The following is a 27,045-nucleotide window of genomic DNA, read 5'->3' as shown; positions in this document are numbered from 1 at the left end:
TCTTTGTCAAAACTCAAATATCCATAGGTGTGTGGGTTTAGTTTTGGGTCTTCTATTTGGTTCCATTGATCCTCTTTTCTGTTTTTATGCCAATACCATGCCGTTTTTATTAGTATTGCTCTGTCGTACAGCTTGAGATCAGGGATGCAGATGCCTCCAGATGATCAGGATCATTTTGTATTGTACAGGATCATTTTGGAAATTCTGGGTTTTTTGTTTCTCCATATAAAGTTGATAGTTTTTCTCTCAAGATCTATGAAGAATTGTGTTGGGTTTTTTTTGGGGGGGGGATTTGCATTGAATCTGTAGATTTCTTTTGGCAGAATAGCCATTTTCACTGTTAATCGTACTGATACATGAGCACGGGAGATCTTTCCATCTTCTGATATCTTCTTCAATGTCTTTCTTCAGAGACTTGAAGTTTTTCCCATACAGTTCTTTCACTTGCTTGGTTAGAGTCACTCCAAGGTACTTTATGTTATTAGTGGCTATTGTGAAGGGTGTTGTTTCCCTAACTTCTTTCTCAGCCCTTTTGTCTTTAGTATACAGGAGGGCTCCTGATTTTTTTGAGTTAATTTTATATCCAGCAAATTTGCTGAAGGTGTTTATCGAAGCTAGAGATACTTATACCAGCTTTCAACTCAAGAAATATGGAAAGTTAAAAAGTAAATTGCCTAAAAGTTTGTGAAATGTTTTTATGGTTTTTTTTTAATTTTATTTTTTTCTTATCAGTTACATTTTATTAACTCTGTATCCCAGCCTTGTCCTGATCCCTCATTCCCTCCCAGTCCCTCCCTCCCTCATCTCCACTGTGCCCCTTGCCAAGTCCACTGATAGAGGGAACCTCCTCCCCATTCATCCGATCCTGTTTTATCAGGTATCTTCAGGACTAGCTGCAAAGCTCTCCTCTGTGGCCTAACAGGACTGCTCCTCCCTTGGGGGGTGGGGAGGCCAAAGAGCCAGTCGTTGAGTTCCTGTTAGAAATAGTCCTTGTACAATGCAGCCACTTTTGATGAGAACTGATAGAGTAAGATCAGAAAGGAGAGGAGAACGTCCCCTATCAGGGGACTTGGGGAGTGGCATGCATGCAGAAAGGGGAGGGCGGGTGGGATAGGGAGGGGAGGAGGGAGGGGCTTATGGGGGGATACAAAATGAATAAAGTGTAATTAATAAAAAATTAAAAAAAAAGAAATAGTCCTTGTTCCCCTCACTATGGGAAACCAAGTGGTTACTGAGTTACCACAGGCTACATCTGAGCAGAGGTTCTAGGTTACATTCATACATGGTCCTTGGTTGCATCTCAGTCTCAGAAAAGACCCTGTGCCCAGATATGTTTGGTCCTTGTGGAGCTCCTATCCTTTCCTCATCAGACTAACTCCCCTTCTTTCTTATGATTCCCTGTACTCAATGAATTATCAGTGCAATGTTCTTCACATGTCAATACCATGAACACCACAAAAATAGGCAATGAAATGAACTGAGGCTTAGATAGGAAAGAAATGTTATAACACTTGTGGGGTTCCCTGAAGCTCAAGCCATGGCTGATAACTGCCAGTATTCACGATACTGTGGAAAATGCATGGAGGAGTGTGTGTGACTCTGTGTGTATATGTATGTGTTTTCTTTTCTTTTTCAATCCTGAAGATAGCTAGTTACTCATGCATGCTAGAGAGAGCTGCATCCCAACCACTGTGTGGTTTCTACTAATCTGTAAATTGTAGGGATAACCTATGATATGAGAATTAATATCTAATATTCTCCCTAATAATAATAATAGGAAATATTAAAATGTCTTTAACATGATGGGTCTATGTAACATTAATCTGCAATATCTAAAATAGTTTTTTATTTTAGTTTTGTTTTTGATGTGTTATTTCACATACAACATCCATGATGATTTATAATAAATATAAAACAACACAGTTACCATATAAGGCATAAGAGAATATTTTAAAGTAATGACATTAATGATAAATAGTAATAAACCAACTTTAAGAATACTAGAAAACTGTTATGCTCACATTTTTATGACTAATGTATTAAAAATGAGGAGTTAAATTTATTTTCATCAAAAAGTACTGACTGTAGGTACTATGTGTACACAATGCTTAAGCAAGGTTGAATTTCTCTAACTTAAACATACTTTGCCAAACAAATAATGTCTTGTTCCAACTTCTTATACAAGATGCAGTCTATTATTAGCTTAATACATATAAAGCTCCATATTATTTTGAAATTCTGCATATAGTTGTTAAAATTTATAAAAAATTCAATGTAATTTATATTTGTCAAAAAAATCACTTTTAGCTAGAATAATGATTCAAAATAAGTGATAATCTTTCACTTGCAGATACTATCAAAAGAACACCTATGCTTAGTCCATACACTGGGTATAAAAAACCAGGGACAGAGAGCCTCTCTAGCTCATATCTCAAAAAGCAAAATATTCCATGATGCAACTATATTAAACAATATATACACAACAATCCAGCCCTTCAAAAGATACTAGAAAAAAAAACTTCAACCCAACAAGGTCAACTACACCCAAGAAAACGCAGGATAAAGACACTATCAAATAAAAAAAATCAAAAAGAAAACAAGCACACACACACACACACACACACACAATCACCACCAACTCCACAATAAAAGGAACTAACAACAATTGGTCATTAATATCTATTAACATCAGTGGTTTTACAAGCAAACGGGCCGAAGATGCAAGCTGGAGTAGCCATCTTAATATCTGATAAAACAGCCTTTCAGCCAAAATTAGTCAAAAGAGATGAAGAGGGAGATTTCTTTTTAATCCAAGGAAAAATCCACTAGGAGAACATAACAATCCTGAACATCTATGCAGCAAACACAAGGTCTCCTACATTTGTCAAATAAACATTATTAAAGCTTAATTCAGTTTAAGACTAGTTTTGTCTACAGAGCAAGTTTTAGGACAGCTAAGGCCACACAAAGAAATCCTGTTTTGGAAAAACAAACAAACAAAAAGACAAAGTATCTGTTCGGATACCGTTGATCTTGAAGGACATTAACACCATTATACAAAGTGTGAACACACTGAGACTTAAATCTCATCATTGTAAAGCTAGTTGCAAAATTTTCTGTAATTTTAAAATGGACATAAATTAGATTTTAGGGTTCTTTTCTCTTTTCGTTTCTACACACACACACACACACACACACACACACACACACACACACACCAAAACAAAACAAAACAAAACACTGCAAAGAAATCAAGTAGCATTAGATATTTTCAGGGCCAGGTAGCTGATTTTAAAACTAAAAAGTTCTACTGAAAATACCCTTTTAGAAGAAAGCTAAATGATTTTATATACATACATCATCAAACTATTTTCTACAAAAATCTTTCCAATATTTCAAGTATTAAAAGTAAAATTTATCTGCGCTTGAAATATTTAGAACACCTCATTTTCAGTTATAATTAAACCTAAACTACACTTTATAAATATATTATTTAAAAAGCTAAGTTTTATTAAGCTCTTACGTTTATTTCTTATATTCTCTCCAAGCAACATTAAAAGCAAAGAAATTGCATACAATTTCCAAACATGCACTATCTTTGTTCTTCCTAAAGCCTCTAGAGAACCCTAGAAATTCTAATTAGAATTAGCAGTTATAAGCTACACATTTCATTACTATTTCACTTTTAGTTAATATTAACAATAATTACTTTAATTCTTATATAATATTATCTAAAATTACTATACTTTTAAAAGGCAAAATAACACTACCATTATAGTCTGCCTGGTTATATAACTCCAAATATCATTTAATTTAATAAAATATAACTAGAAAACATACAAATTCCAATTGTTACAGATAAAACGTATGTTCAGAAAGACTACAGGAACTTCTACAGATGCTCTCTTCTGGCCATATAAACACATATATAAATATATGTGTTTGTATTTCCATAATATAGACATGTTGAACTTTATTTTGTATTAGAATTATGATGGCCTATAAGAACTTAAATCTCATAATAAGAAAAACACAGGGTTCTAAAAATAGAGGAAAGAACTTACAGAAGATAAAAAGAGTTCATAATAATTTGGGGGTATCATTGTACCTTGCCAAAGTTAGTGATATTTATTCACAATTAGTAAGATCCATCACACAAACTGTAAATCATCTTGGCTTACACATGAAAAAAAAAACTAGGTTTAATAATCATGATCTGGTATACAATATAGGGAATAGGGTTTAGGAATTAAGATTCCCACTGAAAATATCATTCCAGGAACATAAATGAATCTGATACCAGAAGATTAACCCTGTAGGAAGAAGAGTGTTACACACATTTCATAGTTTTTGTTTGACTTTTTCTATTAGTTGTTAACAATGCTATAAGCAAAGTAAGGAGAAATTTAGAGTTTCTATCCAATTCTGGCTTAAACTGTTTATAAAATCACTTTTGCGTTTTTCTATTTCATCAGATTCTCTTAATTTGAGCAAATGTTCAGACCTAGAGACAGGTTTTATGGCCAATGGCTCTGCTCACATTAATAAGAAAAGAGCAAAGCAAACATTTTCACCAAGTCTCCTCACTCCAAAGCCAACAACTGCTATATGTGCTTTCTGTACAGTATGTACATCTCTTCTTCCCACTGTTAAGTTAATAGGAGACCATAGGCTTAGAGATGGCTCTAAACTTCTAGTTCAGCCTAATTAGTACATAGTGTTTTTGTAATGACCAGGGTGAATTTCCACCAATCACAAAGAATGAAGCTTTGATCACAGAATACTCAAATAAGGTAAATGCCTAACTATAATCAGCCTTTTGGTTTCTGTTTTTGTGTCCATGCTTAGCATACAAAAGATTGCTGTCCAGCTAGGTACGGTAGCACATATCTATAATCACAGCACTCAAGGAGACAGAAGAAGGTGGATCTCTGTCAGTTTGAGGCTAGCCTGGTCTACAAAGTGAGTCCTGAACAGCCAATGCTACACAGAGAAACCCTGTCTTGAAAAAAAAAAAAAAGAAAACAAAAACCAAATAACAATAATAACCAACCAACAAATTAAACAACAAAAGCTTTTTGCTCCCATGAATATCTTCTGACCTCTAGTCTTACAAAGTCCACAAGCAGTTCTTTGCACAAATAAATTCAGTTAAGTTACGGTAATCTAAATTTTTAATACATTGTTAATGTTTTTCCCTAGCCAGAAAGATTTCTTTCCATCTTTCCCTATTGAAACTGTACTAAAATGCTCATACCAACACCCTTGTATTATTCATTTTTCTAAATTGAAATTAGTTATATTATATGCTCCCACAGCTTTTGAAAAAAAAAGTCTATTCTAACATTTACTCTAACTTGACTAAATATGGTAATCTTCCTTTCTTGATCAACAAACTATGACTTCTCTGCTACAGAGAGAAGATAGTAATCAGTTTCTTTTTCCCATGTACATACTAGGTATTTTACAAACTACTTAAATGAAATGAGATGCACACTACCCTAAATTAGAAATAAACTGCCTTTTAGTGGAAGACTAAATATAAATTTTTCAAAAAATCTAAGTAATTCATGCATAAAGTATAATTTTGTGGAACTTTTCAAATATTAAATATTTACAAGTATAAATATTATAGATATTAAAACTGGTATGTTTTAAAGCTTCTACATTGTAAAGCTACTTTAAATTTTAAAACATTCACTTGACAATATGGACTAGTAATGCTTTACAGTGCATTTAGTAAGGATGGAGCCATGAGCTCTTCAATGGCCTTGCAGTAGGGGTTAGTTCTCAAAAGGTTTTGGAACATTGAATCTAACAGCCTTGGGACTAGGTCTTAGAAACAACAAGTTGGTGGATCATTCCAGAATGGTGTTGACTGAGCTGCAAAGAGCAGTAGAATGAAAAGAAAGTGGTGCCCTATAGCTTGGTGGGTCAAGGCAGGACAGCTTAAGTTTGCTGGAGCCAGAATCTCCTGCTGATTTCTTACTAAGCCTGCCATCTATCGACCAAATTATGGATCAAGGCACTCTGAATGTCAAAGAACTTCAACTAGGAACTTCAACAGAAAAACAATCAGTATTTAAGGTTAATTTAAATGTCAGTGTTGTGTCACTAAAATTTGTTTGTTCTATTGCATGCATGTACAGAATGTTCTATGACATTTAACTGATTCTGAAATGTCCCTTCAGAAATAAAACAATGACACCAAAGTGTTCCACTGTCTTTATATGTACTTCAATATTCAAAATTAGAAAATTAGGAATAATGCCACATAGAAATTTGAAGAATTAAACTGGGGAATGGAGAGGGAAAATTCACAGCTGTGAATATATGATCTGAATAATTTTCTTTCATTTCATTCTGATTTGATTAAGTTTTGGCAGGAACATTAAGCACTCCTTCTTTTGTAAACGATTTGATTTATCAAATACTACAAGGAAGAACAGAAAATTCTCTTTCCAAACCACCATTTGTAGTAATTGTCAGTAATTAAAACAAAACCTACATACACAGCATCAGATAAGTAAAAGAGAAAAACAAATGAATACTTATAAAATATCTGTTAAGATAACAAACAGTGATTGTGCCAGGTAATGAAATATATATATGTAAATATGTATACATATATGAAATATATATGTATATATAACCTGATTTAATTTTCCTACCTAATTAAACATTATTCACACTATGGATGAGATAATTCAGTCAGTGGAAGTTGCATGTATTACAATTGAAAAGAGTAGATGTGACTGTTTAGACATCCTTTTTCAAGAAGGCTGTACTTTGCATGACAATTAATAACTTAGTATTGTAATGGACTGATTGAAAAAAATTCAGACATATACATTGTATATTGAACATAACATACACCTTAGCCAACCTAATCGTTTATCCTTTCTGTCTCTATTCTTACTTTCTTCACTTGTAAAATACATGCTTGCTTAATCATTTGTATGGACTAGACCAATTATAACAAATAAAAATTTAAATTAATAATATTTGTTTAAATGTCAAAGTTCTTCAGAACACTCTAATGATCACAGATTTCTTTCTCTCTCTCCTCCTCCATTCTATATCTTCAAACTAACATCACAATAGAGCAGGTGAATAGTAAAAGCATTCATTAAGAGGAAAGCATAGAATATTTCCATTTATTATTTGTAAAGACTGATTTACATAGCATAATGTCTACAATTAATTTCTGTAATAACTACTAAAATTGTTGTAGTGAAATAAAATATAAAGTATCACAATGACTAATAGTGAGACTTGGATATTACCTAAATAGCATATGTGAAATACCTAAAAGTATATTAGAGTTATAATCATAAAAAGATATGCTATTGTAATATCAACAATCATATTTGCTGAGGATCAAATTTATATATTAATTCAGAACTAATGTTCATAACAATAACTATGAGATTTCCTGGGAAATAATGTTTATTAATAATACACACTTAAAAAGACAAAAGCATAATTCCTATGGCACCAGTCTTAGTCTAATATAATTCATATAGTTTGGAAGTATTAGTATCTTATGACTCGATTTTTGTGTAGCATGGGAAATCTACAAATTAATCTCAGCAAAGTGGCAACTTTATGAGGTATACCACAAGTATTAAATAATAAAGATAAAACCTGTATTTTAAGTTAAATACTAATATTTATGCAAAACAAAATTGAAATGAGAAAGTTTTCTTTTGGTTATAGGGTAAATTGTAGCTAATACATGAATATATTTATGTTTGGCCCTGTGTACTGTGAGAAAACAATACATTCACACATCCTTAGAACGTGTTAGCAGAGAAATAAATTCCAATACATCAGGTATAGACATTAATAATGTGTAAAAATAAACGGTACCTTTCCTCTGGGAAGCAAATGTCAAGGCCAGTTTTGCAAACAGATCTGGATTCTCAAACTTTTCTTCTTTTACTTTCAGCCAGACACAATTTTCAGATAATTCTTTAGGTTCAATCTAAGAAATAACAATGATATTCATTCATGTTGTTACTTCTTGTTTAATTTTTCAAAGACTCACCTTTGTTCATCTATCCACTAAATCAATTACAAATATATAAAATTACACCCATAAATATTTAGAAGAACACTTATAGTGTAGTTGTTATACAGAAAATCTACACAAAAACAATGGCTCATACAGTAAAGTATATATGAAGACAGCTACTGAAAAGACCCTCAAATTGAAATTGATACAGCATATTCCTCTTCAACTTATATATATTATTCTTGTATATATATATATATATATGTACCTGTTTTAAAAATATTTTATATATCAAGTTATTAGATTTTATTTTGAAATTTTAATACTTATACATTATATACATTGCTTTCAGTGACACTTCCCCAAACACTCTTGCCCTCCTATTTCTTTGGGTTCCTTGCTCCCTGCAAATTTAAAGTTTACAATAAAAAAAAAAACCTTATCATTCTCTAAAAACAAAAATACCAAAGAAAGCAGGATCTTTACAAGTAATGATATTAAGAAAGTGACAGTGTTTAATATTTACAGTGATAACACTATGAAATTCTTTTCATTTATCATATATTTCATAGATATTCAATTTTCTTTTCCTTTGATTGTACCGTAATGTCAAAGTGTTTAGGAAGTTTTCAGCTATCTAGGTCACACGTTTGAAGATGAACATAGATGGTAAACCCACAGGGAAAAGGAATAATATTAGTACTCACTATCTTAACAGCATTCGATGATGAACTCACAGCAACACATTTCTCACACATTGTCAGTTATGGAAAAAGCAAAAATTTATAGTCTTACCTTGGACCAGTTGATTCTTTTCATGGATACTTCAGGCTTATATACTTTTTTCTGCTTCATTCCATAAGGTAGTTCACTTGGTACTGGTAGAGGAGGAAAAATTCCTCCAGAGAGTGGTGGTGGAGGAGGTCCTCCAAACAAAGGTGGTGCTGGTGGTGGTGCTGGAATACCAGGCATCCCAAGTAATGGTGGTGGAGGAGGAGGAGGAGGAACTACTCCAGGAAGTGGAGGTGGTGGTGGTGGAGGAGGTGGTGGTGGGCATGGTCCAGCACCTGGCAGAGGAGGTGGTGGAGGTGGGCCTAGAATTGCAGATGAAACACCCTGAAACAGAAAAAAGGTTAATGCTTATAAGAAAATATAACACGAAGTATATACATATCCATTAGGTGTTTAGGGTTTAAGATTGTATATACCTTCATAAGATTTCCAGATTGTACATTTTATCAGTACCTATAAATACAGATTTTTTATATATTCTGTATAATTCGGGAAATGACTATTTCTGATATGAAAGGAAAGTTTGCAGTTTGGAAGATTTTTGTGAAAAACTCTAATATAATGAAATAATACCTTTCACTATAAATACAGCCAAAGATATATGGCATATGGATTAGGACTGTTAGCCTAGATGATTAAAATTTGATTGAAGTATGACAAGGTCATGGATTCAAATCCCTCGGGTATCAATTAGTCTTGTAGAAAGTTATTAGATGTGCCACTAATTTAGCTGTCTTCAAATACTAAAAATTAATTTTAAGTACCAGTCATTTGCATAGTAATATAAGCATATCAACATTTTACATCTATGGCTTCCTTTTTTCCTTATTATGACCTTGTAATGTTATCTCAGTGCTTACAGAAGAGAAAACTAAGTGCAAAAACTTTAAATGAAGGCTAAGAATATAGCTCATTTACTAGAGTACTTGTTTTACATTCAGGAAGCCTTAGATTTGAACCTTAACATGCACACACACACAAACACACACAAGTATGCCCGTGAACATCACAGTAGAAAACAACAGAATCTGTATTTGAATGTGGTTCTCCTCTTTCCATTCTGCTCTCTTAATGAAAGGCTATCATTTTCCACGAGAATTAATTCAAACACATGGTTCATGAAGGGAGATTACTTATTTCTATTGTCAGAAAGTAACTTCAGCCTTGTTCTCTAATGAAAATTGAAACAAGGAGATAACACTGCATTCCATATTATTTTTTTAAGGATTAAATATACTATAAGTGATAACAATGGTTCCCATTATAAAATGAACATGACTATATTTCAAAGAAACTAGTACCACTTAACAGACATTTTTGCAATCTAAATTTTACATTTTATTAATTAAAATTTCAAGGCATGGTGATTATTATTATTATTCCTTTAACCAGGAAAAAGTCCTTTTATCTTGACTAACATAAAGTTTGTACTTGGACTATTTTTCACTGTCCCAGTTAACATTTGATGAATCTTCCAGAATAAAAATCAATTAACTAAACTTTGGATAAGCAATTTAAATAAGAATTTTATTTATAAAAACTTTTTTTTTAATTTATACTTAGACATGATTGTGGAAATATGTCCTACACAATGTCAATTAGTATTCATCAAATTATTATTCATATGTACAAATATTCATGTTTATATATTCACATATAAAAATACATACACTTAAAAATGGCTAGCCATTCCTACAATGAAATCCTTTACAGAAGTCAGGAAGAATAACAGCAATCTATGAAAGCCTGATTTTTACTTTTAATTAACATTAGTGAAAATAACAGAAAAATTTGTGATTTATGCTACAAGTATTTTGGATGATGAGAATGTATTTTTTTTTAATACTTGAAAGACAAAATCTGTGTTTGTCTCCTCCTTTAACTGAAAAATTAACACAGAAAATGCAAATACCCAATAAATATTTTAAACATCAGTCAATATTTTCGTTCTCTTAGATCTACATCATTTGTACAATACAAGCACAAATTCCTTAAAATATTTAAGGAGTACTTCTCACCATGTGAATGGACCTTAAAAAAGAAAAAAGAAAAGAACAAATGCATAGGGTTTAACTCAAGTTAAGCATATCCTCTGCAAGTTTGAATTCTCTCAGTATCAAAACATAGTAGCCACTTCTTTGTTCACTGAATAATTAGGAGTTAAAAAAATGACTGGAGTTGATACAGCTTGCCAGGGCATGGCCCCACAAAATGGACTACATGGAAACTTTCAGATCAGCTTGGGTTATATAGTGACAGTATGTTGCCGAAAAGAAAAAAGAAAAAAAGAAAAGAAAAGAAAAGAAAAGAAAAGAAAAGAAAAGAAAAGGAAAGGAAAGGAAAGGAAAGGAAAGAAGGGAGGGAGGGAGGGAGGGAGGAAGGGAGGAAGGGAGGAAGGAAGGAAGGAAGGAAGGAAGGAAGGAAGGAAGGAAGGAAGGAAGGAAGGAAGGAAGGGGAGAAACGGAGGGAGGGAAGGAGGGAGGGGGGGAGGAAAAGAAGGAAAGAAAGAAAGAAAGAAAGAAAGAAAGAAAGAAAGAAAGAAAGGAAGGAAGGAAGGAAGGAAGGAAGGAAGGAAGGAAGGAAGGAAGGAAGGAAGGAAGAAAGAAAGAAAGAAAGAAAGAAAGAAAGAAAGAAAGAAAGAAAGAAAGAAAGAAAGGCTTCACCAACATCTATGAGTAGATGACATGGGTGCTAGAAAGAGACTGTTTTTCTAACAAACGATAACAAACATAGAAGGCACTGTAGTCAGGCAGACAAGGTAGTATATACTTTTTAAATTAAATTTTTATTTTTATATTATTTACAGTTTATTCACCCCATATCCCAGTTGTACCTCCTTCCTTATCCCCTCCCAATACTACCCTCCCTCCATCATCTCCTCCCATGCCTCTCTCCAAGTCCACTGATAGGGGAGATACTCCTAGGCTTCCATCTGACCAACTCTAGCTTATCAGGTCTCATCAGCACTGGCTGCACTGTCTTCCTCTGTGACCTGGCAAGGCTGCTCCCCCCTCAGGGGCAGTGATCAAAGAGCCTAACACTGAGTTCATGTTAGAGACAGTTCCTGTTCCCCTTGCTAGTTACCCACTTGGAGATTGAGCTGCCATGGACTACATCTGAGCAGAGGTTCTAAGTTCTATCCATGAATGGTCCTTGGTTGGAGTGTCAGTCTCAGAAAAGACCCCTGTGCCCAGATATTTTGTTTCTGTTGCTCTTCTTGTGGAGTTCCTATCCTCTCCAGGTCCCTCTATCTCTCCTTTCTTTCATAGGATTCCCTGCCCTATGCCCAAAGTTTGGTTAGGAGCCTTAGCATCTGCCTTGATACATTGCTGGGTATAGTCTTTCAGAGGCCCTCTGTGGTAGGCTCCTGTCTTGTTGCCTCTTTTCTCCTTCTTCCGATGTCCGTCCTGTTTGTCTTTCTGAGTGAGGATTGACCATCTTACCAAGGGACCTCCTTCTTGCTTAATGTCTTTGGGTCTACAGATTTTAGTATGTTTATCCTATCCTATATTATAGGTCTAGTATCCACTTATAAGTGAGTATATACCCTGTGTGATATACTTTTAATCCCACCACTCAGGAAACAGATGCAAATGGTTTTCTGTGATTTGAAGGCCAGCCTGGACTACAGAAGAAGTTTTAGGCCAGTGAGAGCCACAAAATGAGTCTCTGTCTCAACAATAAAAAAATGGAAACAACAAAAGATACTGTGGGCAAATGAGTCTGAGAAGGGTTTCAGTTAGAGAGATGCCTTCAGTATAGGATAGCATGCAATATTTAATAGGCTAACAAGTCTTGCAAAATTTTAAGAAATTAATGTTTAATCAATTTAGTGGACTACTGAATATACTGTAAAAAAATCATTAAAGTATCTTTAAGTAATCTATGAGAAATTTGGCAGAATGAAAAATATGGAGGCAGGAAGTTAGATCTGATAGAAGGAAAGGAGAATTAACAGCAACAGAGGTTGCTTAGTCAGGAAAGCAGTGAGAGTCTAAGCTGCAAAAGAAGTAAGTAAAAGGCAGCCTATGCCAGTAAGCTTACATATTTCTAGTAAGGAGATTTTATTTAATTCTGGATAAAACAGGCAACCATTATACACAATAAATACTTCAGTAATAATAACTGAAACAATGTTATAGGAGGATTGATTTTTCATTAACATAAAAACTTGAACTTGAGAAGGAAAAGGCAGAAAAAAAATTAGGAGACAATTATAATAGTTGAGGCCAGATATAATGAGAGTACACCCAAAGGGATCAGAGTTTTGAGGAAGAGGTGAAAGAGTCACAGGAAGAATTTAAATAAAACAAGAACTAATATTTATCAGGAACAGGTCAAGAAAAAAGGTCAAACTTTTGTATTAAGAAAATAGTGGTAAAATTTAAAACAAATAAAATTGGACAAAGCTGGTTTAAAGAAATAGAAAAGATCAAAAATATTGAGTTTGTTTTCAATACAAAAGGCTTGCCTATGGGGAAAGCAAAAAATGTAAGACAGACTCAAAAGCTTTGACACCTACTTAAAGGTGATAAATGAACATATGAAACTGAGTCTGGCATTTGTACACAAAATACAAAGCAAAGAAAAATTCCAGAGGCAGAGAGAACACAGAGATATCTCTACTCATGAGGAAGTGTGAAAGTAAGAGAAATCAAGTTCTCAGACATGCAGAAAAAGAAGTACGATGATACTGAAAGAAGAAACAAAGACATAAATAGTAGATATAAATCTTATGGGATATGGATAGAAAATGGATACCACCATGAGTACTTATTAGTGACTTTGGAAGTAATTATTCAATATACTATTGGAAATTTATGTAGTCAATCAACTATCACTTACTGAACATTAACTACTTGAAGGCACCCTCTTAAATTTCATATTATACTTTTAAGCCACAAAATGTGTTGACACTATATGTAACTCTAAACTTTAGACATATGAAATAAAATATTTTGTGTAAGGGAATGCCATTAGAAATAAAGTATATAAGTTTGGAAATGAAGATAGTCTATATTTAAAGATCTCAAGAAGCATTTTGGATGATTAAAATTTATTAGCATTTCCATATTCTTTTAGAAAGAAAATACTATGCACACAAGTTTTGAAATAATATAAAAATTTCATGTAAAAAACAGTTTTGTTTGTATACTGTATTTTTTAAAAGATATCCAGAGCAGTTTGAGCAAACAAAGTCTTATTTATTTCCAAACATTAAAATGATTTGCTGTCTTGAAAATATCAAATCTATATTTATTTCAACTAAAAGAAAACTGTCAACAGTGACCAAAAAGTCTAACATTTTTTTTTTCCTTCTAACTAACAAGATAATTTTCTACCATTAAATTCATTGTGATGTAAAGTATAAATCTTGCTTCATTACCTGGGCCCGAAGTTGCTGGATTTCTGTTTCCAGTTCTTTGATTTTTTCATCTCTTTTCTGGAGCTCTGCTTGAGCTTCTTGTCGAGCTGTGAATTCTTCATCAAACTGCAATGAGCACCACCATAAATGTACAGTTACTAATATGTAATTGAGAAAGATTTAACAATTTATGCAATAAATATGTAGAATGGGTTTTCCTTCCCTAAATTCACAGTTCATTAAAAAAAAGGCTTAATTATTCTCCTGACAATTAAACATCCACACAGAGATAATTCTCTTAAAAAAAAAAAAAGAAAAATAGAAAAATATGGGTGGACTCTGAAGTCTCTGTTCACATGTAACGAAAATTTTACGTTATAGGAAATTCAATTACAGTATTAATAATATTTATTAATGATTTCACCCATTCTTTGAGGTTTGACTGGAAAGTGAAACATATTTAACCTTCAAAAAGATAAAAGTTAACAACGTTTAGAAGTATGTACATCCACACATATTGGACTGGGAGATTATTTCTGCCATGATTGTCATTGCTTAGTGTCCAAAAAGTGGTGCTTCAGAAAATCTGACATTACAATGATATACACTGCATAAAAATGAAGACTAAGATAATAGATGGTTAAAAAAGAACCTTATTAAACAACTCAGGAGAGGAATATGAGGCAAGTAAAGATGGTTCAGTGGGCAGAGGAGTACTGGCATAACAACCTGAGATTGATCCTTGACTCACATAAGATAACATGCAAAAAACTGAATCCTCTAGGTTGTTCTCTGACCTCTCCTCATGGGCAGACACATGCTAGCATGTACAAGTACACACACACACACACACACACACACATACACACACACAACCTACAATAAATAAATAATATAAGTACATGCATGCATACATTCACACATACATGAGGAAGAGAGGGGAAGAGGATAGAAAATGACAAGTAATATTATGGGTTCCTAAAGAAAATAACTTAACAAAAGATACATATATATTTCGGGCATCTTGTTCTAGCTCCTACCTCAGTCATTACTCTATGCAGAGACAAACTGGAATCATATTTAAAGCAAATACTGTTATAGGTATAGCTACAGAAAATGTGCTTTACTTTTTTATTAGTATTGTTAATGCAAGTAATTTTATATGTCTATAGATTGTCCCAATATTTTTTCTGTTTCTAAAAGTTGTATGTCTTATTACCCAGACTGCACTTAAAGTAAATAAACTAATAAAGCAGCCATTCCCTGTTAATAAATAGATGTGACCTTATATATGACCTTAGAAAATTATAGAATGCTATTCTAGTGGGATGAAAAAAATGTATAAGTAATCTAGATGACAGTATTTACATCAAACCTGAAACTCTGCTTAGTCATGCTTTTATTCATGTCTGTTTCAGTACTTGGAAAATACCTTATACAGGCTGGTAAAAATCTTTTTAATATAACTAAATCCTAAAACAACAACAAATACATGAGGTGAATGATCTAAGCTCCTTCAGGGATCTTTTTTTCTACTTCACTGAGAACATGGGGATCTTGGGCAGACATATTAATATACTCCTATATCACCAATCCTTTGGAAGCAGAGATGGTAGGATCAATGCAAGTTCAAAGCCATCTTAAACTAAATAGTGAATTCTAGGCTAGGAAGGAGGGCACAAACAAAGTGTCTCTAAAATCAAAACAAATCAAAACAGGACAGAATTCCTTTAATACTTGCTTGTTCAATCAATACAATTTCCCTGAATCTATAATCATAGCTCTTCTGTCAAAGTCACTTTCTGCTGTAGTGCTTTTCAAATATGCCATCTACACAAGTACATATTTTTCCTGCTTATAATTTAATATTGTGCTGCATGTAAACAACAGAATAGGAATGATACAACCTAAATGTGGACAATAGAAGAGTTCTCTTTCTGAGTTCCTAATCTGAGACACCCTTTTTAATTATGAAGAGAGCACAATCCAAATAGAATAAGAAGCTTGCTTAGAATTGCTTAGTGGAAAAGCTGAGATTGGATCTTATAACCAATGTCTAACATTTTGGAAAAACTAGGGGTAGAAGGTGAATATTATCAAAACATATTATGCAAATATCAAACTCTCAAAAAAGATAGTTAAAAATTAAAAACTAGTTAACACTGTCTTTTAAGATAACTCAGAAGACAATGCACATAGGTAATGACTAGGTTAATTCCACAAATCCAGTCTAAATGTTGGTAATTAACATTGTTGGTAATTGTTACTGTATTTTCCTATGATTTCAGTTTACCTCATGCAGTTAACTACAGGAAACTATGAAGATAGGTCATCACAATTTACTTCAATTTTACAAAGTCTAGTCAAATTTAAGGAGAGCCTATAAGAGTCAATGGAAATATAAGACATGTTATTTAAAAGGAGTGCATAATAATAAAGGTCTGTTACTCAAAAGTGTGCATTTTTAACAACAAAAGTGACAGTTTCCCAGAAATTAATTGTGGTCAACTCAACTTCTTATTACCTACTCTAGGATGTAAAAGAGCAAAAAAAACATGTCTTCAAATGCCCTGAAGTAGCTCTATAATTTCTGGGGTGATAGCAAAAGTGATATGCTAATCTCCAAGTTAAGTCATAACTTTAAAGACGAGAAAATGTAAGCACTTGTCTTGCTCTCAGATGGTTGAATATCGGGATGTTTTTTTTTTTTCTGCCTTTTGTTTTGATTCTCTCTCCAACTTACTAATGAATACCAGAGGAACAGAGGAAAGATAGTAGGAGGAGAAAGAGGGAGAAGAAAGAGGAACACTTGACAAACTTTAATATTTTTAATAAAGTCGTATGTATACTTCCATCAAATAAAAAGGACTGTAAATCAGTCTAAAAGAAATTATAATATACGTAGATTGCACTTATTTAAAGCCACTTATAAGCAGGAAAAAAAAAGAGCCACAAGTTCTAAAAAGCCTAACAAAGTAACACCATCATTTAGCAAATCGCAGTAACAAAATTCTAAGGAGTCTAAACAGAGGAGTGAGGAGACAGGAAAAAGGGAATGAATTCCAACATAAGACTAATATCAACACTAATAAGTTTTTTGTGTTGAGGATGAAGACCAGAAATCTTGTGTATGCTAGCAAAGCATTCTAACAGCAGGATTTACTCAACAGCAAAAAAGGCATAGCTTAAACCAAGTTTCTCCCAGCTCTCCATGGAGCTGTGTAGTATAAGTGAATGCTAAAAGAAAGCAAAGGATGTTTTGGGTGTTTGATTGTAACTATGTATCCTTTTAGCCAGCTAATTTCATTTCATTTATCAGTAAGTATAATGTGATTAGTATTTTTCAAACCTAATGAACTGGGTTGATGAGAAAGGAATATTAAATATCTTATTCTAAAATAAATTTTACTTCTAGTAGTACAAAGTATTACAAAATTGAAATGACAAGTTATAAAGTGTCATATAAAAACAAATATGGTTATGGTTTAACAATGCATTGTGTTTAAATTATTGATTTAAAAGTCAGGACTACCATTTTGTCAGTCTTACCTTTTTTGAAAATTCCATTGCTTTTTGCTCACTTTCTTCAACTTTTGCCTTGTTTACACAAGCATCTATCCAGATGAAGCAACAGTAATTAGAAACATGTGATATGGAATCTCCAGTTAATTATGGCTACCAGTATATGATTCTGTACTTTTCATATGAATATTTACTAAAGGTAAACTAATCTATAATATGATGCAAATTTTCTATTACATTTTCTTTCTTTGGTATAAAAGCAAAAGACTCAAGCATCCAAATTATCTTTGACAAAATTATTACTACAATGAAAGTCTTTAATTATAATTCTACTTCTAACAGTACAGAATTCTTTTTTAAAATTGCACATTATTATATAGAAAGAGGAGGCAAAGATTCTGTGTTCAAGATAATGAAAACTCAAAATAATCCCCTAAAACACTGGGGGAACAGTAGTAGTGACATTCCTCAGTTCAGGTTGTCCAGTAAAATTTTTACTTAACTAGGATGGCAGTGACCAGGACGCACCATATCTGAGGGGCAGAGGATTATAAATTCTGAAACTGGTGAGTGGAAGGGTGGCTGAAGCCAATCATCAACTTTGAGGATTCCCCAGCTAAAGAGGACAAAGCCTGAGCTGGGACAGATTGGATCCACGTGACCCCGAGATATATCCTGGTTCTAAGAGTGGCACACTTTCAACACCCTGCACTTTCACTTGCACTATTGGCTCCAGCAGCTGCTGCTCCAAGGACAAGTCACCCTGCTTGGTGACTGAGACAGCAGAGGCGTCAGTGGAGGCTGTTCCAAGTATGGGCATCCGTGCTCAGCGGCTGAGATGGCTGAGGTGGCCACAAGTATGGGCCTCCCAGTGTAGCTGCCAAACCACAGACACTACTGATAGATACCCTACCCTTTCTTTGCTCCTCCGGATCCAAATCTGAGAGTTGAGAACCATGGAACCCTGTGCTTTCTGCAAATGCCTGCAAGTGAGTACTCCTTCCAGTGAGTGCAGGCAGAGCCCAAGATCCAGGGTCCATGCATGCTAGTAGCCAGACATCAGATCCCTCCCACCCATACCTCCGTAAGAATCCCTGGGAGACTGTTCTCAACATTGAAGCCCCTGTTCTCTGGGTTTCTCAGTGGAGTCAAGGCAAAAAAAAAAAAAAAAAAAAAATTCCTGAAGCCAAGATGGTGCAACCCAGACAGGTCTAAGTGCCTAAAGGATAATACAACAGGCCTGTAGATCCACTGAGCCATTCAGGGGACCTGAACATGAGCATGGCATCCAGTAACCAAGACGGCACCCCATCTAAGCTTATGTTCCAGCCTTCCAGGCATCTACACTAGCACCCGGTCCTTGAAGACACACTTCTATGCACACTCCTGAGCTTGCACACATGCACCTCAGATCTTTGTCCCTTAGCTACAGCTGAAACACCAACATCCACTCTCAATCCAGTGGCCCTCTTTTATCTTCCTGAAGAATACTCCAGTCTGCAGAGGCAGACGGACTCAGTCTATAGTACAGGCTCCAGGAACAAACAGCAAAGGCTACTGATGCACAGATGGGTTGAGACCAGTGAAAGAACACATGAAACAAAAATCAGGAGATCAAGGTTTCAACAGAAACTACAAAAATCAATGGATATTTTGACAGAGAAAACACAGGAAAATGATCTCAAATCTATGCTTATCCAGTTATTAGAGGCACATGGATAAGAAACAAACAAAACTCTCAAAGAAATACAGGCAAATATAGACAAACAAATAGAGGCATATAGATAGGAACATAGAGAGGGAATGAACAAAAAAAATAGAGGCCATCATGAACAGACAGGAATCCAAATAAAAACAGATGAAGAAAATGGTGTAAGACATGAAAACAGAAATAGAATCAATACAGAAAACTCAAACAGAGAAACTCCTGGATATAGAAAACATAGAAAAAAAGACTAATAACCACAAAGGTGAACATAATCAACAGAATTCAAGCTATGGGGGAGAGAATCTCAGTGACTGAATGCACCGCTGAAGAAATCAATACAGGGGGGCGGAGCCAAGATGGCGACTAGCACACACAGTTTCCGAGCTGTGGAGGAGATAAAGTTCTGAGCTGATGTGTGGAAGAACTTCTGAAGCCAGGGAAACAACGGAGAGACTTTCTAAACAACAGGGAACATCGCAGGAGGTGAAAACCTTGGTCTCGGGTCACCCACGGACTTGATTGGGGAAGGTGAGAAACGATCCTTTGATCTCTCGGCACTCCCCTCCCCCAGACCTCCCTCCTCCTCAGCACAGGCACAGCCGACTTGCCTTTCTCAGCGCAGACCTAACTGCCTGGGGCCTGCAGCCACTGAGGCGGAGCCCCAAGCCCTTTATCGGCAAAGGCCAGCAGTACTGTGTCTCGGAGTCCCAGATTCACTCGCGGCGGCTGCACCATCCTCCCAGGGCCCGAGTCTGCTAGACGCCATACTAGCTCCGCAGGAGCGCCGTCACTGACAGTACGGCCCGCCCAATCCCACAGTGACAGAGAATTCGCTATATAATCACCAAAACCAGACAAAAACGCCATACAAGCTAGACACACCAGGCGCTGGGCCTCCGAAGCTTGGAGAGCACAGTAAAGAGACCCCAGGACTTCCCAGAAAGCATCTGGACTAGCAACACAGTCTCCAGTTACAGCGGGACTTTCTAACCTGGCGGCGGAGCAGCACTGAGCTGGCGGGGCACATCAGCCCTCCAGTTTAAGACTAACCAGGGCCAAACCAGAGAACAGAAAGGCTGATTACCCCGATTCCCACTGACGTGACCACCCTGAAATCTCCAGCTGCAGCAAGACCTCATAACCTGGCAGTGACAGCAGCACGGAACTGGCGGAGCACATCAAAGAAGCAGGGCCAAACCAGAGAGCAGAGAGCCCAGATACGCCGATCTCTGCCAAGTATCCTGCCTGTACAGCTAGTCCTCAGCATACGCTAAGGACACGGGACCTCTCTCAACTTCCTGAAGAATTCTCCAGACTCGAGAGAGAGACAGTACCAGTCTGATCGGCAGAATCCAAAAACAAACAGGGAAGGTCTCAGACAAGCCAATGGCCAGGGGTAGGCGAAAGAACACTTCCAACATAAATCAGGACATCATGACTTCACCAGCAAACCCCAAAATCGATGGATACTCCAATTCATCAGAAGCACAGGAAAATGACCTTAAAGCCATGCTTGCTCAATTATTTGAGGCTTATAAGGAGGAAATGAACAAATCTTTCAAAGAGTTGGCCAGTCAATTGGAGGTAAAGAAAGAAGAAATAGACAAAACCCTTAAAGAAACACAGGCAAACATAGCCAAACAAATAGAGGCACAAGTAGAGAAAAAATTAGTGGCATACAAAAAGGAAATGAACAAAGAAATAGAGTCCATCGTAGAGAGACAGGAATCCAAATTCAAACACATAAAAGAAATGGTGCAAGGCATGAAAACAGAATTAGAATCAATAAAGAAAACACAAAATGAGAAAACTCTTGAGCTGGAGAACTTGGAGAAAAGATCAGGAACCACAAAAGTAAGCATCACCAACAGAATACAAGAGATGGAAGAGAGAATCTCTGGAGCTGAAGACACACTTGCAGAAATTGATACTTCTCTCAAAGAAAAAGTAAAATCAGAAAAATTCCAATCACAAAATATCCAAGAAATCAAGGATGCTATGAAAAGACAAAATCTAAGAATAATAGGAATTGATGAAAAAGAAGACTCCAGGCTCCAAGGTCCAGAAAATATTTTCAAAAAAATCATAGAAGAAAATTTTCCCAACTTAAAGAAAGAGATGTCCATAAATATACAAGAGGCCTACAGAACACCAAATAGACTAGACCAGAAAAGAAACACATCACGTCACATCATAGTCAAAACACTAAATCTACAGAACAAAGAAAAGATATTAAAAGCAGCAAGGGAAAAAGGCCAAGTAACATATGAAGGTAGACCTATCAGAATCACACCAGACTTCTCATCAGAAACTATGAAAGCCAGAAGGGCCTGGGAAAGCATCATGGAGACTCTAAGAGATCACAAATGTCAACCCAGACTACTATACCCTGCAAAGCTTTCAATCAACATAGATGGAGAAAACAAAATATTCCATGACAAAACTAAATTTACGCAATATCTATACAGCAAACCAACCCTACAGAAGATACTAGAAGGAAAACTCCAATCCAACGAAAACGAATTCACCCAAGAAAACAGGGCATACAGATAACATCCCAACAAAAATGAAAAGAAAACAAGCAATGAAACAAGGTAAGATCATCGACTCCATTACAAAAGGAACTAACATGCATTGGTCAATATTATCTATCAATATTAATGGACTCAACTCACCAATAAAAAGACACAGGCTAACAGAATGGTTACGGAAACAGGACCCAACATTCTGTTGCATCCAAGAAACACACCTATGCAACAAAGATAAACACTACCTCAGAGTAAAGGGCTGGAAAAATGTTTTTCAAGCAAATGGTTCCAGAAAACAAGCTGGAGTAGCCATCCTAATATCTAATAAAATAGACTTTCAACCCAAGTTAATCAAAAAAGATAAGGAGGGCCACTATATTCTCATCAAAGGAAAAATCCAACAAGAGGACATCACAATTTTGAATATCTATGCCCCAAATACAAGAGCACCTACATTCGTAAATGAAACAATATTAAAGCTTAAATCATACATTGATCCTAATACCTTAATAGTGGGAGACTTCAACACCCCACTCTCATCAAGGGACAGATCAACCAGACAGACACCAAATAGGGAAATAAAAGCACTCACAGAATCCCTAAATCAAATGGACCTAATAGATGTCTACAGATCTTTTCACCCAAACTCAAAAGAGTACACCTTCTTTTCAGCACCACACGGAACCTTCTCCAAAATAGACCATATAGTTGGTCACAAAGCAAGCCTCAACAGATACAAAAGGATTGAAATAATCCCTTGTATACTATCTGACCACCATGGACTAAAGCTGGACATCAACAACAACAGAAACAACAAAAAGCCGACACGCACATGGAAACTGAACAACTTACTACTCAATGACAGCTGGGTCAAGGAAGAAATAAAGAAAGAAATTAAAGACTTTCTAGAATTCAATGAAAATGAAGGCACAACATACCCAAATTTATGGGACACATTGAAAGCAGTGCTCAGAGGAAAATTTATAGCACTAAGTGCCTACAAGAAGAAATCCGTAACATCACATACAAACAACTTAATGGCCCAACTGAAAAACCTAGAAAAAAAAGAAGCAGATACACCCAAGAGGAGCAGACGGCTGGAAATAATCAAACTAAGGGCAGAAATCAATCAATTAGAAACAAATAAAATTATCCAAAGAATCAATGAAACAAAAAGCTGGTTCTTTGAGAAAATCAACAAGATAGACAAACCCTTAGCCAAACTAACTAAAAAGCAGAGAGAAACCATACAAATCAGCAAAATCAGACAGGAAAATGGGGACATAACTACAGACACTGAGGAAATCCAAACGATTATTAGGTCATACTACAAAAGCCTATATGGCACAAAATTTGAAAATCTAAATGAAATGGATAACTTTCTTGACAGATTCCATCTACCAAAATTAAGTCAAGATCAGGCAGAAAGACTGAATAGTCCTATATCTCCCAAGGAAATTGAAGCAGTCATTAACAGTCTCCCCTCCAAAAAAAGCCCTGGACCAGATGGCTTCAGCGCAGAATTCTACAAGACCTTCAAAGAAGTACTAACACCAATTCTCCTCAAACTATTCCATAAAATAGAAACAGAAGGAACACTACCAAACTCATTCTATGAAGCCACAGTCACTTTGATACCTAAACCACACAAAGATCCAACCAAAAAAGAGAACTTCAGACCTATCTCTCTTATGAACATTGATGCAAAAATACTCAATAAAATACTTGCAAACCGAATCCAAGAACACATCAAAGATATCATCCACCATGATCAAGTAGGCTTCATCCCAGGAATGCAAGGGTGGTTCAACATACGGAAATCCATCAATGTAATCCACCACATAAACAAACTGAAGGAGAAAAACCACATGATCATCTCCTTAGATGCTGAAAAAGCATTTGACAAAGTCCAACACCCATTTATGTTTAAAGTCTTGGAGAGATCAGGGATACAAGGCACATACCTAAAGATAGTAAAGGCAATATACAGCAAGCCTATAGCCAACATCAAACTCAATGGAGAGAAACTTAAAGCAATCCCACTGAAATCAGGGACAAGACAAGGCTGCCCACTCTCTCCATATCTCTTTAACATTGTACTTGAAGTCCTAGCCAGAGCAATAAGACAACTAAAGGAGATCAAGGGGATACAAATCGGAAAGGAAGAGGTCAAAGTGTCACTATTTGCAGATGATATGATAGTATACATGAGCGAACCCAAAGATTCAACCAGAGAACTTCTTCAGCTGATAAACACCTTCAGCAAAGTGGCAGGATACAAAATCAACTCAAAAAAATCAGAAGCCCTCTTGTATACCAAAGACAAAAAGGCCGAGAAAGAAATTAGGGAAACAACACCCTTCACAATAGCCACTAATAACATAAAGTACCTTGGTGTGACTCTAACCAAGCAAGTGAAAGACCTGTTTGAGAAAAAAACTTCAAGTCTTTGAAGAAAGAAATTGAAGAAGATCTCAGAAGATGGAAAGATCTCCCGTGCTCATGGATTGGTAGGATTAACATTGTGAAAATGGCCATCCTGCCAAAAGCAATTTACAGATTCAATGCAATTCCCATCAAAATACCAACTCAATTCTTTACAGACCTTGAAAAAAAGATTCTCAGCTTCATATGGAGAAACAAAAAACCCAGAATCTCCAAAACAATTCTGTACAACAACAGATCATCTGGAGGTATCTCCATTCCCGATCTCAAGCTGTACTACAGGGCAACAGTAATAAAAACTGCATGGTATTGGCATAGAAACAGAAAGGAGGATCAATGGAATCGCATAGAAGACCCAGAAATAAACCCACACACCTATGAATACTCAATATTTGACAAAGAAGCCAAATCCATTCAATGGAAAAAAGACAGCATCTTCAACAAATGGTGCTGGACCAACTGGATGTCTACATGCAGAAAAATGAAAATAGACCCATATTTATCACCCTGCACAAAACTAAAGTCCAAGTGGATCAAGGACCTCAACATAAAGCCAGATACTCTAAATCAGCTGGAAAAAAAAGTGGGAAACAGCCTAGAACTCATTGGCACAGGAGACAACTTCCTGAACAGAACACCAACAGCACAGGCTCTAAGAGCAACAATCAATAAATGGGACCTCATGAAACTGAAAAGCTTCTGTAAAGCAAAAGACACTGTCATCAAAACAAATAGACAGCCTACAGATTGGGAAAGAATCTTCACCAACCCTTTATCTGACAGAGGGCTAATATCAAGTATATATAAAGAACTAAAGAAGCAGAAAAGCAACAAACCAAGTAATCCACTTAAAAAATGGGGAACAGAGCTAAACAGAGAATTCTCAAAAGAGGAACATCGAATGGCAGAGAAACACTTAAAGAAATGCTCAACCTCATTAGCCATTAGGGAAATGCAAATCAAAACGACCCTGAGATTTCACCTTACACCCATCAGAATGGCCAAGATGAAAAACTCAAGTGATAGCACATGCTGGAGAGGTTGTGGAGAAAAGGGAACCCTCCTCCATTGCTGGTGGGAATGTAAACTGGTTCAACCACTCTGGAAGTCAATCTGGCGCTTTCTCAGACAACTAGGAGTAGTGCTACCTCAAGACCCAGCTATACAACTCCTAGGTATATACCCAAAATTTGCTCAAGTACACAACAAGGACATTTGTTCAACCATGTTCGTAGCAGCTTTATTTGTAATAGCCAGAACTTGGAAACAACCCAGATGTCCATCAACGGAGGAATGGATACAGAAATTGTGGTATTTTTACACAATGGAATACTACTCAGCAATCAAAAAGGAGGAAATCATGAAATTTGCAGGCAAGTGGTGGGATCTAGAAAAGATCATTCTGAGTGAAGTATCCCAGAAGGAGAAAGACAAACTTGGTATATACTCGCTTATATAGACCTAAAAGACATGATAAACATAATGAAATCTACACACCTAAAGAAGATAATCAAGAAAGTGGACACAGGCAAAGGTGATTAATCCTCATTTAGAAAGACAAATGGGATGTGCCTTGAACTTATGACAGGAGTCTACCACAAAAGGCATCTGAAAGACTCTACCTAGCAGTGTTTCAAAGCAGACACTAAGACTCATAACCAAACCCTCGGCAGAGTGCAGGGAATCATATGAAAGAAGGGAAGTTAGTATGATATGGAAAGGATAGGAGCTCTACAAGGACCAAATATATCTGGGCACAGGGTCTTTTCTGAGACTGAAACTCAACCAAGGACCATCTATGGATATAACCTAGAACTTCTGCTCGGATGTGGCCTGTGGTAGCTCAGTAACCAAGTAGTTTTCCAAAGTAAGGGGAACACGGACTATTTCTAACAGGATCTCAAGGGCAGGCTGTTTGACACCCCCCCCCCAGGGGAGGAGCAGTCTGTTAGGCCACAGAGGAGGACTTTGCAGCCAGCCCTGAAGATACCTGATAAAACAGGGTCAGATGAAAGGGGAGGAGGTCCTCCCCTATCAGGGGACTTGGAAAGGGGCAGGGAGGAGACCAGGGAGGGAGTGTGGGGTTGGGGAGGGAATGAGGGAGCGGGATACAGCTGGGACACGGAGTTAACAAAATGTAACTAAAAAGAAAAAAAAAATACAATATGAATTCACCTGTAAAAAAAAAAAATTAAAAAAAAAAATAAATAAAAAAAAAAAAAAAAAGAAGTTCTATACATAGTAAATACAACTTTATAGTACAAAAATATCTTAAGAATATACACATATAAGAATTGTGCACTGTTATGTTTATTTTCATTTAATATAACATGAAGTTAACAGACATATTTTAAGGTAACAAAATGTTATCATTGATAAGGATATTTTAAAGGGTATTTTAGTATAGCCAGAGATTTAACATCCAAAGTTTACTCATTTTTAAAATGTAAAACACACAATTACAATATTCAGATCTTACAATTTTAAAGTTTTAACCAAAACATTTGCAAGTAAATTCAAGAAGTATCCTATATTAAGACACAAAAAAAATATACTAACAAAGTGCCAATGGATTAGACAATGTCATTTGATCTGATCTGTTTTCTTCTGGGGGAGGAGGGTAAAAGTAAAAAAAAAAAAAAAAAAAAAAAAAAAAAAAAAAAAAAAA

General features: G+C 35.5%; 1 protein-coding gene across 5 annotated transcripts in view; it reads right to left on the bottom strand.

Moving 5' to 3' along the window:
- The window catches only part of Diaph2 (diaphanous related formin 2), a 970,999-nt gene that overhangs the window by 677,160 nt on the left and 266,794 nt on the right, over positions 1 to 27,045 (bottom strand). For all 5 annotated transcript variants that reach the window (XM_055608281.1, XM_055608283.1, XM_055608282.1 and 2 more), the window contains 4 exons: positions 17,724 to 17,788; positions 14,196 to 14,300; positions 8,813 to 9,133; positions 7,873 to 7,987 (listed from right to left, as the gene is read on the bottom strand). In XM_055608281.1, coding sequence (XP_055464256.1) covers positions 7,873 to 7,987; positions 8,813 to 9,133; positions 14,196 to 14,300; positions 17,724 to 17,788 — 606 coding nt within the window. The remainder of the gene's footprint in view (positions 1 to 7,872; positions 7,988 to 8,812; positions 9,134 to 14,195; positions 14,301 to 17,723; positions 17,789 to 27,045) is intronic.

Source organism: Psammomys obesus, unplaced genomic scaffold (genome assembly GCF_907164565.1).
Source record: "Psammomys obesus unplaced genomic scaffold, mPsaObe1.curated_primary_1811, whole genome shotgun sequence".
NCBI lineage: Eukaryota > Metazoa > Chordata > Mammalia > Rodentia > Muridae > Psammomys > Psammomys obesus.
Note: the sequence above shows the minus strand (reverse complement) of the source record. Positions and strands in the feature narration are given on the sequence as shown.